Below are 20,701 nucleotides of genomic sequence, written 5' to 3' on the forward strand. Positions count from 1 at the left end.
CAAGCAAGTCCAGCCCCTAAAAACGAGTGGGCGTGAGCTATGTGTATGACATGTGCCATCCCCCAGTGAATTCATTTCTTCGGCCAAAACAATAGCCTCTAACGGGCCCAACACAATAACGTGTGTTGATAAACATCAGCTCAACCAGATCGAGTGAAATTCCAAGCCATGCGACATCTCAACGTAACAGAGTTGGCTATGCAAATTAGTATATGACTAGAAATCTTGAAAAGCAGTTTCTATGCAATGACAAGTCTTTAATTTAAATTACTCACCTTAAAACAACTGGCCATAACACGAGGGAGTGCTTTAATAATCACAACGTGTTTTCACTGCCGCCATATTGGTTCGCATAGAAAGGCATGCTGGGTATGAAAAGAACAAGATGGCGAGAATAGGCGAGTGCGGCAGTCCGTGAGGTAATTTTTTTCTTTCGATTTAATGATTTCTTAATGGAATGTTGTGTTCTGATAATTTTCCCGTGTGTAAGTAACTATGGACTACCAAATGAAGTTATTTCGAAGTCCGGTAAGTGTTATTAAACTTAGTTTAACAGCTGATGATTATTGCTAGTACTGTCCAGTATGATATGGGAATAGGGAGAGCTCGGTTAAAATTTTAATTTACGATACACACGCTCACAGCCTCCCGTTCTCGGCTTGTATAGCTCTTGTGATGGTACTTACAAAAATTGGCCAGGAGTATCAGAGGCGAAGCCATATTGTTTTTTTGCTGTAAACTAGGCTATACAGACTCAGGATATTTTTTATTTTTATAAAGTTTTTGAAACTAAAAGTGTATTCGGGCGCTCGGAGTTACAGTCTTGTGCTATGACGAAGGATGCTGTACTTTACGGGTTGATGTTTATCTACAAACAGTTTCTACAGTTTTGTGTGTGGAATGTCGTGAATTTCTCTGGATTTCATCCAATATTTATTCTTCTAAAGACTTAGTATTGGTTTATATTTGTGATGTGCGTGCACACTGCAATGTGCGCTTGGACTGGACACACATTGGATACATTCTGCGTACGGACCCATGTAATTACTGAGCGTAAATTTTCGATCGTTTGTAGTGATGTTTTCGTGCAGCTTTCAAAATAATGAATGATTTATCGACCAGTCACGTTAAAAATTTATGCAGCAAACTGAACAAATATAATAAATTCAAAAGTAATTAATTCAATAAGCTGGACTAGGCCTATGGAAGGAGTCACATTGCTCCAATGTTACTGGCTAAAGTGAATGTTTACTGGACATCATACCGTAAGTGTTGTACGATGTTATCATGCTTTAATTTCATTTTGAAGATGAACCATCTGTATCTATCTAGTTGCTGTATACAAGGACATTGTTTGTGGGGCTTTGTGCCGTTGGGCTATTGTTCACAGTAAAGCTAGTATCAAAGGAGGGCCCGACTGTTACAGTTTTTCAACACGGCTTAAACAGATTGAATATTGATTGAATTTATCAAATTTCCATGTTTTGCTCCAAAGCTATTTAACAGTGGATTTAAATCTCGACAGATGGAAATTAACGTGATGTTTTTCTTTTGAAAGTGATATTGTAGTAAGTGAATCGATGAAGGATCAAGTTTCAAATGAAAGTGAAAAAACACACAATTTTAAACCTTGATTTGGCATGTCTATTTTTCTTGTCTCCTATAATGATTGATACATGATTAATTAATCCATCATTGGTTTTTGTATTATTGAAGCAATTGAACAGTGTTTAAAATACCTGAGATGACAATAGGTGGTGATATTTGATTATACTTGAGTGACTTATGACCTGTCCAGTCTGGGCTTTGTGATCATGGCCGGTGATCTATCAAGCCTTCTTGTTTGGAATAATAAAACAGTGACCAGGGGCTATCATAGGCTGATACAATCATGCTTGAAATAAACCCTGTCCATATTTGGGAAGTTTGATGGCCAGTGTTGAAGCATGTCATAGTTTTTATGTTTAAAGATAAGAAATATATCACTTATGGTGACTATCTGTGGAGTCTTTGTCATCAGCGTGGATGGTCTGTTAGATTATTGTGTGATAGGCCTTATCTCATTAGAAGGTGTGGCCTAGCTTATCTCTGCTTGACACCCTTGCTAGCACCCCTGGACTCTAGGGGGGATCATCCTGCACCCCATGTATCAATATAGGTAAGCACTAAGAATTTGTTTCCTTCTTAGAGTCGATAATCCTACAAACAGTAAATCACTCTTGTAAACAAAGTGAAAATGTTCCAATTCTTTGATGTATTTTTTCAATTAAGCTTTATGGAAGCAGATTTTAATTATTCATCACTACATAAAACAGGAACTCGTGTGGAATATTTGATAAAATTGAGGATCAAAACCAGATGGCAGGCCTGCCAGTACTTTTGATTGTCTTGTGCTACAGTAGGCTAGTTTCTTTGACAAAATGTATTAAAATATGTGGACATACTCCTGTCTGTAGAAGATGGCAAGCATGGCGATTTTATGATTACCATGTGTCTTGGTATCAGTTTTCACTGAGCCTGTTACTAATTCTGTACAAAGTCATTTACATATATACTGCTGCCTTCTCTAAACATGCTACAATACAAATTTACATCTGTTTTACACCAATGCTAGTTGGCTTCTTACTTACTGTAAAAGCTGATCTAGGTAATAAAACTTGGAAAAAATGTAGTTTGTTTTATAATTCATTCAAAAATTGCAGTTTGTAGAAAATTATGGTTTTGGTAAATTTTTGTAGAATACTCAAATTTCTTTTTATATATCTAAACAGCACTTTAACATATTGCATATAGACGTTCATGATTTACTTGATTTGATAAAAAAATTCAATTTGATAAAAAAAAAATCAATTTGAAAATGTAAAATTTTGTTTAAAATTTCAAATTTTGCTAATGTCAATACTTAAATTATATACATATCATAAAAAAATCATCCTAAATTTTAGCTTCCGTTTAAATAAATTTGATATTAGGTCAATGCCATGAAAGCAATTAATTTTGTCAGGAAATAGAATTTAAAATCAAAAGGAATATTTAATATACAGGTCTACAAATTGCAAATCGTGAAACTGCAGTGCGAGGACATTAAGTCAAAGCCATAAAGAATATTCAATAGTTAATCATCTTAGTGAAATTGACATGGTATTAGGTACATTATTCAGTTTTTGTGTAAAGTAATTCTAATGCAGATAATGGCAGCTTCTGCTTGGCTTGACAGAGTTATTTTTATGGCCAACATAAATATATATCACATGCATGCACACACGTACTTACATGAAAGTTAACATGTGCATTGTAGTGGCTAGGCTTAGGGTTTACAGAGGTCATAGATAATCAATATGATGAGTTGGTCTGAAGGGACGAATGTAAAATAAAATTCCACCGATAATTAAATGACTTCCAATTGTGCTATCTCATAACATTATGCAAATACGGGATTGAGCTGGTCAGTCCTATACAGGAAGAGCATTTGAAACTGTTGGTTGGCTGTAATGGAAACAGAATTTTATGGTGTGCTTGCCTGAACTAATTAGGCATATGAAAGATTATCATCAGTTCGCATTCATGGCTCAGTAATTAAGATGCAGGCTTTTTTCTACGATGACATTGAGGTAAAGTAGCGTTGATTCATATATTTGTTGGACTTTTCAATGAAATCAATTTTAACAATGGCTTGTCGGAATATAAACTTGAATCAATTTTTCTTTTATCGTGTAGTTAATGATTTTCTTCCCTTTTTGATCTGGTTTAATGTCTAAAATTGGACCATTTCTGTGATAGAACTTTATATGTAAATGTCGCTGTCATTTGTTCTTGTACTGGATTGGACTAGTCATCATTGATCTTGTAGAAAAACACTAGGACCAAAACAACTCTAAAGGTTTAATATTGATCCGAGGTAAGGATTGAAATATTGACTGGGCAGTGTGATTTTATTTCAATCACTGGGTTTCACCACATGCTTCCTTTGTTCTATTTAATTTCACATTGATTTTGCAATCAATATTTCACTTAGTAAGACAATCCGAAAGATAAATAATTCTTTAAACCTGAAGCATTTCTGGGATTGTGTATATACGCGTTGAGTGTGGAGAGAGATGAAAAGTGATAATTTATCAATAATGATATGTGATTTTAGGCTGATTACAGGGTTTAAGAAGAAAAGTAAATATCAAAAATTCCATTGACATGAATTAACCAACAATTTTTTCAGATGAAATATGATCAATAAAGTAAGAATGTTATATGAGTAAGCAATGTATACTTATTTAGGGTAATACATACAGATTGCTTATTCTGTCACTATGTCAATTTTAAAATTTGTTTCGACTGACTGTAGGATTAAATTAGCAAATATCTGATGTATGTCGAGTCAGAAAACCTAATTACCCCTATATTGTTTATACTGTACTATTGTATAGTGCTTAAAAAGAAAACTAATAATATATTGATTAGGAACACTTGCATTATTTCAGGCCCGGGTTTGATATCGGGACATAAGGCTTTTGTGACGATTGACATCTAACAAAGGATTATGCACAAGTCAAGTGTATTAAATTGTACTGTACTTAATGATAGTGGTATTTAACCAGTCCAAAACCCAATCACAGGTTTCTAGTCCTTTAAACGGGACTCACAAAAGCAGGCCGACATCAGAGAAACAAGCAATGTCTCCCTGGGTTTAATTTTCTGTTTTTTGGTGGAATGATTAATGAAACAAAAGCTGGATTTTATGGGAAATGTAATGACATGATACAACACTGATGTATTCACATCAAAGAAAAAATATTTAAGATGTGTGCCTGAAATAATTTTACATATATTAGGCACATAATTGTTTGGATTTATGAGTTTCTGAAGACAAATTTGTGAAGATTTTGAAACTTGGATGTAATTATAGTTTTGGTGTTATTGCTGCAGTTTTGTGTCTGTGTTGTACTGGCATTGCTAACATGGATCAGGTTGTGTTCTTCACTACAAAGACATCTGAGGAAATTAATTAGTACAGTTGATGTAGCACAGTAAGGTTTAGAGAGAGAAGAATTCATAGCTCTGTTACCAAAATATAAGTGTGTAAACCAAGTTGGCACAGCATCACAAAAGTGGAAATCAAGATAAAAGTGTAAACAACTCTTTGACAGAACTACTGACACCAGTGCACTCAAGGCAAGTCAACAATCAAAAGAATGTTTTAATGAAATTATTTCACTCCGTATTTGGTATTTCATAACAGTATAATAAGAGTTGTCCTGACTATGATTTATATCTTGTAATTTTCTCCAAGCCAATCAATATAAAAATGAAAAATCTTTTGAAAATTAACGGTTATTATTCAAAAGCTATCATTACCAAAGAATGGAATAATTAGACTTCTCTTTTTGAAAACAGATGTTTCTGCTAAATTAAACTTCAACATGAGATTGTTAGCTTTAACAAGACGAAAAAAAATCCAGATGAAAAAAATATCCATTGAATATTACATTTCAAATCTTTTAAAAAATGAAATAATTTAACAAGCAACTTTGAAACATTGACTGCAGAAATCCTATTTTCATGATAATAAGGGGTTATTATTTGAAATCACATTAAGATAAAGGCAATTTATTTCAACTAGATAATGGAGAGTCTGATGGACCGACAAGAAAGATTCTAGAGGAGGGGAGAGAATTAGCTATCCATCACCATAGCAGCTCTGCCTGCTGTGTCAAACACACTGCAGTCATATCCAAATATTACTCTCACCATCTCTATTTGCAATTCTATTTCATTGTGTTCTTCGGTTGCAAAAATTACTAATTGCTTGAAATTAGCCCTTGGTTCTGAAAGATCCTTCATTATTTATGAAATGTAAAGTATTTTATTTCAGTTTTTAATTGAAAAAAAAAAACTTTAAATATTAACATAAATTGATATTATATTTTTAAACTGATGGTTCTGAAAATTGTATTGATAATATTTTTTTCTTAAAATTGAAAGATAAATATTTACATATTCACTACAAAGTGAATTTTAGAAACTTTGAAAAGAAGAGAAAAAAAACATTTCTAGAACAGCTTGTTTTGTGATTAATGTAATATGTTTGCGTCTCTGAATGAGTTTGTTTGTTGTCCTGATTACTTTTATGACTACGCCATCATTGATGTAGATCCTTCATTGTCTCCAGCTTTTGATGAAAATTTAATACACATTAATGTCACTAATTATAATTTGCAAACATTTGAGAGTACGCTTGATTGATTGTTAATCAATGTGTCCTCGCTTCAGCTCCTTCAGTATTGTTTATCCATCGCCACATGAATAGATAAAATATTTGAAATTTTATTGAAATATAACCATAACCAAATATGGATGACTATATATGTGTCTGTGTCACTCTGAAAGTATTATAGTGATACATACATATAAATACTATCAAAGTTTCCACCTATAATTTTCCTTCAGGGGGCATATTTGCACATCAATCACTTAAACTGTGAAATTTATCCGGGAAGTAGGCAACAGATTCAAAATGTTTAATAATTATTGGCCTAGGACTGTCCAGTTGGCCTGGGGGTGCCTTATGATAAACAGGTACAGAATACACTCACTCAAAACCTTGACTTATTAAACTTACAGAGATTTGTTAACCCTGATGTATACACACATGCCTCTGGAATGCAGTGTGTGTATATAGTCCAAAATAGAAGTTCAAGTTGAACTATCTGGACTTGAAATCAAATGGATCTTTCTTATCAGATAAATGGATTTTCACTTTGGATAAAAAAAACAACCTGTTTCACATATATATACAGTAAGTGATTTTTATTTTAGCAATACATGTACATTTAGTCCTAAAAGATGTACAAGTATATTAATTGCTTTATAATTACAAATTTCTATATTTTTTGACATTTTAGCTTTCTAAAATCCAACAAGTTAATTGTAACATTATAAATATTAATATGAATTATGGTGAGAATTTTCTCTGAACAGATTTATAATGGCCCTTGGAAGAAAATTGAAATCCAAGTAGAAGAATACATTGGCAGGCCTCCAGCCTGTATTGTAAGCCATTCTCACTGTTCTCTAATTAGAACAGGCTCTACATGAGCTATTTATATAAAACTCTCTAGACAAACTTGGTGATGCCATGCTAATATAACTAGTTATCTAATCCCAATATTCTGACTGAGACTGAAAACTGACTCTATTGTCTGATGCAGTTGTGTTATTTGAGAATAATAACTGGTAATAGATTGTAGGTTGAGGTGTGATATTTTTCTCTAATCATGCCACCATTAAGGTTAGATATCACCTGGACTTTTCATTAGTGAGTCCGTACTTCAATAAATTTGTTTTTCACTTATATCATGACTCGCCTCGAACTATTATTCGAGACGCTGTATTTCAGGTTATAGACCCAATACAATAGATCCGTAGTTAGTTTTACTCTCAATTTCAATGATTTGACCGATGGTCAGCGGTTTCCTATTATCACATTGGTCGGGTGTTAATATTACAAGACTTATTGGATGACCAGTTGTTAATTTGAGAACTATGAAAACTGGGTATAGCCGCCGGTACATAATTAACTCTCAAGTTTGATACAGTTACAATGTTAATATAGAATACATTGTTAATTGAAGGATTCAAGTAATACTGTTGAATTATTGATGTGCTGGGTTTATACCATTGGTCAAGCGGGATATGGTGTTACAAATAAATGTCATGTTCTCTATACTCTGTTCCCTATATAATACATGTTGGTCAGTTTTAGGTTTGGTAGAACTCATTCTATATTTACCATATATACATATAGAGGTGAACGAAAATTGGTAAGTCGAACCACTGTATGTAATGTACAAGTGTGCAGCTCTATATTGATTTCTGATTATTATTAGACCGTGAAATGTTTTTTTTTTCATTCTTGAAGTTTACATTACAATGTAAATTTTTCAGAATGATAAAGCCGTAAAATAAGTTAGTGAGGAAACGATATGTTGCTGTTTTGTATTAGTCATGTTTTCTATCTGTCATTTTTTATTTCAATATTTGATGGATGATATTAATTGGTTTAATATATATCTCTTAAAGACTTTTTATACCTGATTGTAGTTATAAGTAACCTGTACATGTATGTACATTTGTCTTAAGGTCGATAACCTGAGATAGTATTTCACATATTAATTCTATTGTTTGTAATAAAAAAAAATCCTTTTTAACCAAGCAATTAATCTTTGTACATACTTAGAATTTTACATTCATACTTTGTTTATGGTAAGATTTATGAAAGTTTCATTTTAACGAACCCTACGTGGTAAGCGAGGTAATTTAACAAGATGACAACTTTCATCAATCTTATACTCATATAACAATATCATTAACTTCAACTGGAAAAGAACTTTAATGTCAGTGACCTAACGCTGTATTTTATCATTTGATACAAACGCAAGCCAAAAAAAATGTGTTATGATTTTTTAGAATTGTGATATATTAAAAGGTAATTCTAAAGGTAATGTTTTTAATTGATTGAAAATTTTTTCAACAGTTATTGTAATAAGATTTATACAGTTGAACCTCATTAACTTGAATTAAATGTTGTTATTAAAAATTTTCATGTGTTTCTAGTATTGAAATGTTGAGATTTAGTAATAATTACTAAATTAATTATACCGTGAAATTTTTGTTGGGAATACCTGAATTAAAATCTGGTCTTTAAACTATGAAAGTTCAAATTAAGGAGGTTCAACTCTAGTTAGTGCATGTAAAATCATTTTGTGCTTTGTAATAACTATTTACTTATGTGGTTTTTTTACCTTTATATTTTGCAGGCTGACAGAAAAAGACGTGGATTCTAGCCACATTGACCTGATAATGAAAGTTCCCAAAAACTGAAAACTTTGTACTCGCCAAGAGGAACTTTACATAAAGGCGAAGTTTCGCCTCTACCAAGAACTCACAAAAACTGAATAACCAACCAACCAATTTAATGTTTCTGCCAACCACTGCCGCACAAATGCTAGCCATGGAGTCATTTGCATTTGACAAAATGAAGTCAAGTCGTCGAAAACAAAGCAAACCTATACGGGTATCGTACAGTGCAGACAGCGAGGGAGGTCCAGATCCAGCTGCAGCCTTCCCACCTCAGAAACCACCTGAGGTTCAGGAAGAGTTTGTTAATGGCGCAGGTAGTCCTGGCGTAGACTCAGAGGGACCCATGGAGGAGGACCAGAGAGCCTTGAACTTGGAGCGAAGAAGTCCTATGGAGCACCAAATCTCACCTTCAGAAAGAGAACTAAGTAGTCCTCTGGAAGAAAAGCAGCCAACGCCTGTTGGTAAGGAGATGGATGCTCTAAAGGAATTCCCATCAAAGTATCATCATCTCCAACAAATGAGTGAGGAGAAATGCCCTCCACCAATCTTCCCAGATATGGAAGCTATGAGAGACTCATTTCCAACAAAGTACCACCAGCTTGGTAGTGAACTTTATCAAGGAAATCAGTTCGATCCGAACGGAGAGGAGAATGGAAATGAATTATCAGAGCAAAATGTGAATTCTGATGATACTGCACAAAAATACACAGACCCCAATGAGGAAGGACGTAAATTGAATGGTTCTGGCCGTATTTTCCATCAGGATGCATATTGTGAAATATGTGACCGTGAATTCTGTAATAAGTACTTTCTAAAGACTCACAAAGCTAACAAACATGGTATTTTCGACCCTGCCAGTTCGCCATTTTCTATGAATTCATTACCACCAAGTATGCCACTACCTCAGGAACTAAGTCCTCCTCAGCCCATTCTCCCTCCTCCTTCTTTGATGCCTCCATCATCTGCCTCATCTTTCAAAGTCATGGACTTCATTCAAAGTTTACCTGCCTCAGAACCTAAACCACCAAAACCAGCAGAACCTGCAAAGACACCTAAACTAGAGCAGGAAAACACTCCAGTGTCCAACGGAAACAATAGTACTAGCAGTAATAGCAATGGTGGTAAAGTTAGTAAGGACATGGAAGACTTTTGTGAACTTTGTCAGAAACACTTCTGTAACAAGTACTACCTCAAAAAACACAAGCAGGATGTGCATGGAATAGCTCCACCAGAGGGATCTTCAACTGGAAAGCGTGGTGGAGGCGGTCGATCCAAGGATTTGCAAGCACAACTTGATGCAATCACCTCATCAGCCGTGGCCTCTGCTACTTCGATAGCCCCACCAATGATACCTCATTCAATGGCCAACATGCCAGGTTTGCCCAACATGCCTCCTGGTGTCATGGTTTTGAATCCGTTCATGGCCCCAATGCTTATCCCTGCAGGATCACTGATGCCACCACACAGCCAGCTTCCAACGCCACCTGGAATGTCACAACCTCTTCCAATGTCTGCAAGTAGCCCAGAATCTTCCACAACCACCACAACTTCGGCAAGCTTACCGAACACTCCAAGTGATCCAATGCGTGGCATGCCTTCTAGTGGAATGGGAGTTCTGAATACAGAAGCTTACTGTGAATTGTGTCGGAAGGAATTTTGTAACAAATACTTTCTAAAAGTTCACAAAGCTAACAAGCATGGAATGTACTTGGATGAGTTTCCTCTTGGAGTGCCCATGGGACCTGGACTTCCAGGAACACCATTCAAACCTTCTTCTTCAATTGATTCAACCGCAATTACCTCAGAAACCCCAGTATCTTACTCTAATTCAGAGCTCAACAAAATGTACGCTAAGCCCGACTCCAGTCCCAAGCCAGGCACTTCTCTAGTCACTAGCTCTGCTAGCCAAGACAATTATGTGACCTATTGCAATTTATGCAACCAAGAATTTGCGAGCAAATATACATACCGCATTCATAGGATCCAGGTTCATGGTATGCTTCATGAAGGATTGGAAGGTTCTCTAACAGAGGAATTCATGAGGAATGTAAATTCTATGCGCGAGAAAGAGGAAGCGATGGCCAAGATATCTCCAGGATCTAGAGTTGAGGAACCACCCATGGACAATAAAGTTCCAGAAAACGGCATGACAACAATGTTTGGGAATATGGTTGCAGCAAAGCTTGCAGATAGAGTAACCTGTGATATCTGTAACAAGGAGTTGTGCAATAAATACTTTCTTAAGGTACATAAGTATAAAGTTCATGGAGTCGGTACTCCAAACACTGACAAACAAGAGAGACTTAACAAAAGGATGTTTGTTGGAGATTTTGATACAATCAAAAATGGAAAGCCCGTTGCACCAAAGATGAGAAATGAAAAACCTCATCACTCAAACCAAGTCAAGTCTGAACCAAAGGACTTCTCACTACACAGCCCACAATTGCCATCCTCCCTGCCGCTTCCAGTTCTTCCCAAGGCTAGTGAGGTCCCTACGGATCTCTCGCCGAGTGCAGTCCTCGATAAACCTTCTCATGATGAGCTTGTCAAGATGGGCATTGACCCTGAAGCTTATTGTGAAATCTGCAAAAAGGAATTTTGCAGCAAGTACTTTTTGAGGACGCATCGCCTCAATATTCATGGAATTCGAAGTGAAAAATCGGAATCTCCAGACATGGAAAAGTTTTCTCTTGCCAACTTCATGAAGAACAATAACATCATGAACAATAACAACAATTCTAATAATGTGAACAATAACATCAGTATGAACAATAGCATAAGTAACAGTATGAACAACATCATGAGCAACAATATCAGCAACATCATGAGCAACAGCATGAACAGCATGAACAGCATGAACAATATGATGAATAACAACAATACAAACAGTTCAAATAACAACAACAAGCCCTTGAACTTAAGCATGAGTGGCAACCAAAAGGGCAAGAGCGGCTTTGAAAAGCACACCTGGAGATGGAAAGAACCCGTCAATTCCTCGCGCGTCAGTTGTGATATATGTAACAAGGAGGTTTGCAACAAATATTTTCTTCGTACTCACAAACTAAATAAGCATGGTATCTTGCCTAGTGAAAGTTCATTGTCACCAAGTTTGAATAATTCCCCAACTACCTCAGATGTGGAAACATCAAGTAACTCATCCTTGCCTACTGATCTCAGTGTTCGTGATAGGAACTCTAGCAGTCCTCTTGGAGTTAGACTCGACAGCAACATGATACGTATGAACGAGGAACGCTTAAAGCAAAAAATGCATGATGCGCCATCCCGAAATTTCATGAAGAAAATGGAGGATGAAGCCATGGCAAGTCGCTACTTCAATCACTACAGTGAAGTTTGTTATCTGTGTGATCGCCGCTTCAAGAGCAGCAAATGGTTGAAGGCTCACATCATGAAGGACCACGCCGGTATGATCCCAGGTGTTCCCATGGGAGCAAGAAAAAATCTGATGATGGGTTTTGATATGGGTATGGAACAGAGGACGTGCCGTCTTTGTGATGCTGTCTTTCCCAGCGAGTTGTCCATGCATCTTCACATGATCCAGGAACATAATGCTCAGGTCAGTCTCAACACTTCCCAGCAGTCACCGTCACCACCAGAAACACCAGTGGAGAATGCACCCATGCCTCTCCCAAAGAGGTATCTCACTGGTCCAAAGTTTTCAATGAAGCGTCGATTCAGCGCCAAAATCAAACAAAGACTGTACACATGTTCCATTTGTGACTACAAGAGCAAGTGGTTGAATAATGTGTGTTCTCATGAAGTGAAAGTGCATAATATCATCAATAAGGAAAACATGCAGGTTAGACAGCAGGGCAGTCATGGACTCATTGTTCATAAAACGGTCGGAAACATCAAAACCTATAGATGCATCACCTGTAAACGAAGCTTCCCATCTCCAATCCTCTGTCATCACCATATTAGGGAGGAACACATCCGTAAGAGGACTTTTAAAGTCAACAACGGAAAATCAGCTATGCGTCTATCGTGCGATTTGTGTAACTTTTCAACCGGCTTCTCCAAACAGCTTAAGCATCATATGGCTCGTGTCCATACCAAGAGGCAAGCCATGTCGTCAATGGTTGGTAACAACGGCGTGGGCATGGACGATGATGATTCAGGGAATACTGTACGTCAGCAAGGTAGTCTCCATGCCCAAGCTGTGGAGGACCTGCAGGAAGACATGTCTAGCGACGATCAGCAGTCATTCCATCTGGAGGACTGCTCCTCTCAGAGTGACTTTCTCACCTCCGTGGTGAAGATTCCAGTAAAGAGAAGGCTGAGTGCCCCAGTGACTGTAACCTTCCTCCTAACCCCCATGGAACAGTGAGACGGGACCGGTCTTGTGTTCAGGTATTCACACTGTATCATCGGTGATGTCGAACTCTATTTATCACAATTATTAATTATTACAGAACTGTTTTTATGATAATAATGGTTATGTGCAATCAGTTGACTGAAGTACTCAGTTCTAGTTGTGTGTTTTCCTGTGTTCCATACTGTGTGTTGTGGTGGCAGTCAGCCGATTGTCCACTAATTAGTTATATCTTTCTGTTTGTTTGAAGGCAGCAGCTCGTTTTCAGGAAATTGTGTAGTAGTTCATTCTGCCTGCCACGAATCTCAGTATTACACATTGGTTAGATTATTACACTCCAATTCTTCATTTGTTGCTATGATTGGTTTTGTAGATTATAGTTTCCATCTTTCTTTTTTTTCCATCAAATTTTGTTAGTTTGAACCAATTATCATTATTATTATTATTATTTCACAATTATTAATTATAAATTCCTTGCAATTATAACTGCAGTTTAAGGAAAATCTTGCCCCATATATATACAAATATATATATTTATTTTCTTTTTTTCTTTTTGTAATTTAAGCAATCTTGACCTGAACCCAAGAAATTAATATATTAAGATTCAATGCATTTATTTAATTAATGACTAATTAATAGTTGAAAGATGATTTGGCTATTGGTAATAATGACTTGTTATTTATTTATATAGATAAGAGATTTTGTTTGTTTTGGGGTGTGTAAACTTTTGTGATTTCTATATATATATATGACAGAATTGACGTGGTGTGTGTGAATGATGATGACATAAAAATAAGGATTGTTTTTCTTAGAATTGTTTTTCATTTGGTATTTGCCTAACCATATAAATACATATATTAATGTATATATGTATATCATGGTTTCAGTTAATTTCCTCGAGGCTTGCCATGGTAAATGTGCTGTGCACACACCGACTTCAGATATTACAGGCAAAGATGTCTGCCAATGTTATTACGTTTGAAGTTTGTTTTTGTGAAGTACAGAGAATTTTTGAATCTCATGGTAACAACAGATATGTTATGTATTGTATCGCTGTTAATTGCCTATATACATATAAAATGCCTCCCTGTCTATTATCAGAAACTGGCTTTATAAGGACATAGCTATGAAAAGTATCCTTGCTATTTATCTTGTATTTAAATCCTAGTCAACACCCCGATAGCTTTTCAGTATTTTTTTCTGCATAGCTTATGATATTGGTATATATAGGAAACCTACAATCCTGACCTTAATCATGTTTTCTATTTTAACATCAACACCAGTCAAGACATCATTTTGATTGCATGTTAGAATTTTATGACCAACCAACGGAATTAGGAAGCTGATGAAATCTAGCTGATAGTCGCCATGGTAACCTACAATATGATTGAATTATTATGGAAAAGCTTTTATGGCCATTTTTTCTCAGTTTAATAGAAAATCAAGACAAAAATATTGGATTTGCAGCGATTGACCTTTTCTCTCTTTGTTTTTTATTGAAAAAATAGCAAAAAAACTGGTTGGTATTTTCTGCATATACTGGTAATTATTTTGTGTAAACATACCAATGTTTTAAGTTTGGTGTCTAACTATAATGTGTTAATGTTTCCTCTCAAGATGTGTATAAAATGTAGTATATATTTCCTTATCGGTGTATAGCTTAGACATAGGTATCCCCAAAAGTAACGGCTGTGATGATGATAATGATGAGCATCTGCTATTGCAAGTTTCAGACTTGAGCTTGATATGTAACAAGAATGTATCTATATGGAGCACTGCCTTATTATACAATACGGGTCATTTTCTATTTACTCAATTCTCAAACTGGGCTTGCAATGTCAGAGTCTTTAAAACCATGCAATATTCACTTTTTGTGCAATTATGATATATATTATATATAAATATATATGATTAATGATTTTGTTGCTGTAGAAATCAATGGATACTATGATGTATAGATTTGTGGAGGAGTTATTCCTGTGTGTGTTGCCATGGTGATTTCAGTTGTCATGGTAACACCTTTGAAATAACTCCTTGGTGATGATTGAAAGGTTACCATGAGATTCAGAATTCTGTTTGACCAGCTTGGTTTTTAAACTCACATCTAACTGACAGCATTGTGTGTCTGTATACACAATCACATATTGTAAAAAATTAGCAACAAATTGTATGATGACACTTTTTCCATGTGTGTGTTTTGATTGGTTGTTTGAACCCCTTCCCTTTTTCTCCTCATTCCTAGAGAGTTCCATGGTCAACAGGTTATATCTGTTGGCCACGCATGCGGATGATGTGATTATTAACTCTATTTTTGATATGCCAATTTGTGAGGCTCTTGTTTTTCCTGGCTTAACTTATATAATCCTGTTTGAATATTATGAACTTGGACAGTTACTAACTGTATATGTGAATATATTGTACTATAGCTATTATATATATAATTATATATATATGATGTACCAGGTGTGCTGGCATAGGAAAGTTTGTATTTGGGTTTGTTTTTTCTTTCTCTCATCGCATAAGAAAGGTGTTTTTTCTCCTATTGTTAATGTAACAAATGGCAGACTGGAGGCTTCTGTGTTCACTGTATTTAGAGTTTTTATTATTGATTTTGAGTTTGTATGTGTGAGTGTGTAAATTTCTCTACATATACATATTTATTGTGTGATTTTCCTAGTTATAGATGTAAGCATGTATGTATATATATATTATGAGTGCAATATGTGGGTATGTGCATGAGCGTAAGATATTACAGGGATTTGGTGCAATGCTCTGACTTGTGGTGCAGTTCAGCTTTCTTTCTACCATTTTGTACTTTAACATGTATAACCATTTCATTAGGTTTTAAAATCATGGTAGGAGGAAAAAGAAATTATGAGATTATCATGTCAATAATTGTGTTTTTTCAAGACTTTGAAATCTTGAACCATTTAAACGACTATCTACCAAAACCATTGGTGTTATTTATAAGTGTAAAGAAATATTGTTTTTGCGTCTTGTAGACATTTATTGGGAGACAGAGAGATAGAAATGACGACACTTGTGAAGATTATTATTTTGTAAAAGTCAGTTGATGTAGTTGTGAACATATAAGCTTCTGTTCTGCCATTTCATGATGCAAGTATATGTAATCTAGTCTTTCCTGACCGAGCCGGTCAGCTTACCAAAGTTACCAAACTAGACAAACGGACCTCATCCATTACAGTTTCCATCTGTATTTATAAAATAGTCTAGTTGATTAGTAATTAAATCTCCGTCTATACATCACACAAGTGACTCCTATATTGATATTTGTCAAGAGTTTTTTATTTGTAACTTAAGACTATTATAACCACCATTATTTTTGTTCTGCTTAAGTTATTTTTGAAATTATCTTAAGAAAAATTATTGAATAGATTTTTTTTTTAATAAAAAAAAAAATAATCATCATGTTTTAACTATAACTTATGGAATTTGTCTATGGTTAAACATAGATGTGGTATGTGACTGCCTAATGCCCACACAGCCGGGTGGATGGTGGAAAGCTAGTCATAGTGTTAATGTATATGTGTGTGATCGGTCGGGTCGGGGCGGGCCGGTCACTTCTGATGCCCTCGGGAAAAGGGAGTGCCATCCTGTTAATCACTACCTCACTATATATAGTCAAATATTTATTCTGTGTATTCAGAAGAAACGTAATTATATTTTGGTCTTTACACAAAACAGTATTTAATATGTGTCAATGGATAATGATTAAGTATATACTCTATTGTTGTAGATGTTGCTGTATTTATTAGTGTCCAGTTGTAGAACTTGTGGCGTACATCAGCTGGGTGCTGTCCAGCGTCCGAATCATTTTTTGTGACAACAGCGGGGTGGTCAGCACTCAGACCTGTTATATACAGGGTTATAGGCAGAAATAAAACTATGGTAACATTCCAGTACTCTGGGAAATAGTCCTAGTATAGATAGTTCTCAGTAGATAGTTGAAAAACGCCGCTAAATCACTTCGTGTTTCAGTCTCGTTTCTTTCGTGGACAAATTCGGCGATGGCCAGCACCTAGCTGTATTCAGTACATAATGTTTGTTTGGTATTGTAGTGGTATGTGTTTGTGACAAGTTTATAAGAAAAACAAAAACCAGCGTAAGATGTTGTTTACTATGGTGTAACCCTTAACCCAGGGCATCACAGTCTTTTTTGTAATTTCGTTGAGCAAAAACTATAATTTATTATCATAGAGGGTAATTACTATCATTGCACTGTATGTCAAAACTAAATTATTTCAAACATCATTATATATATATTATATATAAATTATACAGTATATAGTACTACAACTGAAGACTGAAAAATAACAAGTTAAAAGAGACAAGAAAAATATACAAATTATTAATCTGTTTTTGACAAATTCAGGGAGTTTTATCAAAGTTAAATATATATAGACACAGTAGAGATTAGACTGTATGTCCATGTGTAGCTATCAGAATAACAAACTTCTTGAGATGGTTATAAGAAATGTTGTCTTTAAGTGACAATCGGTGTTGAAAAGCATAATGGTTATTATTAATCGTTTATTTTCTTGAGTTTTTGACAGATTTTTTTGTTGCGAATTCTTGCATAAACTTAAAACTAATTTATTGTACACGCCAACATGAGTCTTCTGCACTCTCCCCCATAATTCCACCACATGTGGTCGCATATAACGTCCTATTTATTGACCCCGAAGCACGGGTGTCTAATGTTGATTTTTCTAATGGCATGTGTTTTCTTTTGTCAGCTATGTTGATATTCTGTTTCCTGTATAGTGGAGTGATTTTCCCTCTTCTACACTTGTCATTAGAATTTTTTTTTTGCAATAAAAATTCAAAGGTTGTCCTTAAAAATGAATTTGACTTGTTCTTACAAATGTTTTATTGAATAATTTAAGCCAACTTAATTTTGCATACTTTGCAGTAGATACGATTTCACGAAAATTAATCACCGCAAACTGTATTTAACTACAAGTACAATTGAGAATTTTACTTGTTATTTGCGAAATAAATTGCCAGGAAATTGGGGGGGAAATGCGTAAAATAAGTTGGTTTACAAGAAAGACATTGTACTGGTACAGTAAAACTTATTATATCAAATTACACAGAAGAAAAAGAATTGGAGACCAAATCTTGATTTATATTTTCTTTATAAAAACTTATATGAAATATTTTTATTGTAAGAAAGTTTTACTGTATCTGATGTGTTTCTTACAATCTTGGATGAATGAAATCTTAAATGGGTCTAAATTCCATAGACAGGGATATCTCAACCTAGTAATTCAGCATATTTTGGACAAGCTTGCTGAGTGCTTATCAGCTGCAATCACGCACAATGGTTCTGATATCTCTGTCCATAGAACAAACTAATGTTTGATTATTTCTCTTGCATACTTCTATAAAAGCCTTTGTGAAAGCTTTTCATTTTGCTATCTGCAACAATGCAGAAAATGTTCTTTTGCCAAGCGTTTATTAGTGATCAACTTCAATGTCAATGCAAGCTTTGCATTTCCAACCTGTACAAGAATTTACTGAAGAAGAATGTGAGAAAAAACAAAAACATTAGATAAGATTTTGATATTTAAACGAATGGTATTAAAGTTATTGGAAACTTGTGTCGGTTAATTTAAGTTTACGGAAATATAGGTTAGCTCACGGACTACCATGTGACATTATAATGTCCTTGGAACCTCAATAACTGTTACAAACTGTGTAGCGGTTACAATGGTGATTACACCTTCATTTTGATACCAATCACTGATGGTGTAATCTTAATCGATGGTTCTGAAATTGGTGACTTCGACTTCCTTGAAACCTAACGACATCGTATCAACTCAACATTTCATCGTTTCATCAACATTGTGCATGAGTTTTCTCATGTGTTTTAGCCAAATTTATTTTATCCCATGCAAACCTTTTTTATCAAATTAACGTTTACAATCTGTGTTTTAGTCCTTACTTGCTTTTTCTTACCCTGAACTTTTATCCTGATATTAATGCATGACTTGTAGTTTGGCCCTAAATGACCTTAGTTGTCGATGGGCCGTAAAACTCAAACAAACAAACAAACAAACCTAATGACATTATTCACTGGTGAAGAATGATAAGATACTGAACAAATCCTATGAGCTCCTTATTGATATACATAATTACTTATTTAATTAGCATGAACAAATTTACCCCTAATTTTCATAAATTTACTAAAATAAATACTGTTCCTGAAAAAATTAATGAAAACATGACGGACTCGAAGTATATTTTAGTAAAACATAAATGACAAATAGGTCCATTCGTTAAAATGAGAATAGCAGTCACTGTCAGCATAAGCATTAGCTTTTAATTCAACTTGGTAAAATAGAAGGAATTCATTAAAATTTTATGTAATTTCACCTCATTCATGACATGATAGATGGGGCTAATTTTATTTAGACATTAGTGACAATAAAAATGACATTACATGTATTCGTGACATTATAAATGGCAGTACCCCTAACGAATGACTGTATAAATGATGTCACAAGTATTCATAACAGTATGAATGACATCTAATATTTATCACATTTTGAATGACATTATAAGCATTCACAGCAATACAAATATTCATGAGTGACAGTATGAATGTATATTACAGGTATTCATGACATTACACATATTCATGACAGAATGATGACATTGCAGGTATTCATGACAGTATGAATGTACATTACATGTATTCATGACAGTATGAATAGCATTACATGTATTCAGGTCATTATAAATAGCCTTACATGTATTCATGACAGTATGAATGACATTACATGTATTTGTGACAGTATGAATGGCATTACATGTTTCATGACATTACATTTTTTCATGACCATATGAATAACATTACAGGTATTCATGACAGTATGAATGATATTACTGGTATTCATGACAGTATGAATGACACAACATGTATTCATATTTCATGTACATGACATTACACATATTCTTGACAGTATGAATGTACATTACAGATATTAATGACAGTATGAATGATATTACATGTATTCATGATATTACATGTATTTATGACAATACACATATTCATGACAGTATGAATGTACATTACAGGTATTCATAACAGTATGAAATGACATCACATGTATTCATATATTACTACACTGTATTTTCATGTTATCCCTATTGATGACATGGGAAATATTACTTCAAATTCAATTTATGATGGTATATATTTTATCAACATTTATAAAGCATAAAAACATTGAAATGTCATGACTTCCTATTCATATTCAAGGTCCTATGAATAAGTAATAAATGTCATTATTACAAACTATTCTTGACACTGTGGATGATGTTGCTCTAAATTCATGACACTATAATTCTTTTTTAAAATGTCCATGTTATAATAAATGACCCCTAAATCATGACATAATACATGCAATAACACAATAAATGACATTTCCCCTAATTCATGACAGTATACATGTTATTACACACGATTCATGACAAAATGAATGACTTTTC

The 20,701-nt window shown here is 34.5% G+C and overlaps 2 protein-coding genes across 5 annotated transcripts in view; one reads left to right on the forward strand and one right to left on the reverse strand.

Annotated features, from left to right (window-relative positions):
- LOC138325488 (caspase activity and apoptosis inhibitor 1-like) overlaps positions 1–365 on the reverse strand; it is a 230,883-nt gene extending 230,518 nt beyond the window's left edge. For 2 of the 4 annotated variants that reach the window (XM_069271177.1, XM_069271179.1), the window contains exon 1: positions 276–365. The gene's annotated coding sequence lies outside the window, so the exon portion shown is untranslated. The remainder of the gene's footprint in view (positions 1–275) is intronic. The other 2 variants (XM_069271178.1, XM_069271180.1) reach the window with 2 other exon arrangements.
- On the forward strand, positions 77–18,050 carry LOC138325487 (uncharacterized). Its single transcript, XM_069271176.1, has 2 exons — positions 77–419; positions 8,811–18,050. The coding sequence occupies exon 2, from the start codon at positions 8,969–8,971 to the stop codon at positions 13,196–13,198; it is 4,230 nt and encodes a 1,409-aa protein (XP_069127277.1). The 5' UTR covers positions 77–419; positions 8,811–8,968; the 3' UTR covers positions 13,199–18,050.
- Positions 18,051–20,701: the final 2,651 nt, after the last annotated feature.

Source organism: Argopecten irradians, chromosome 6 (assembly GCF_041381155.1).
Source record: "Argopecten irradians isolate NY chromosome 6, Ai_NY, whole genome shotgun sequence".
NCBI lineage: Eukaryota > Metazoa > Mollusca > Bivalvia > Pectinida > Pectinidae > Argopecten > Argopecten irradians.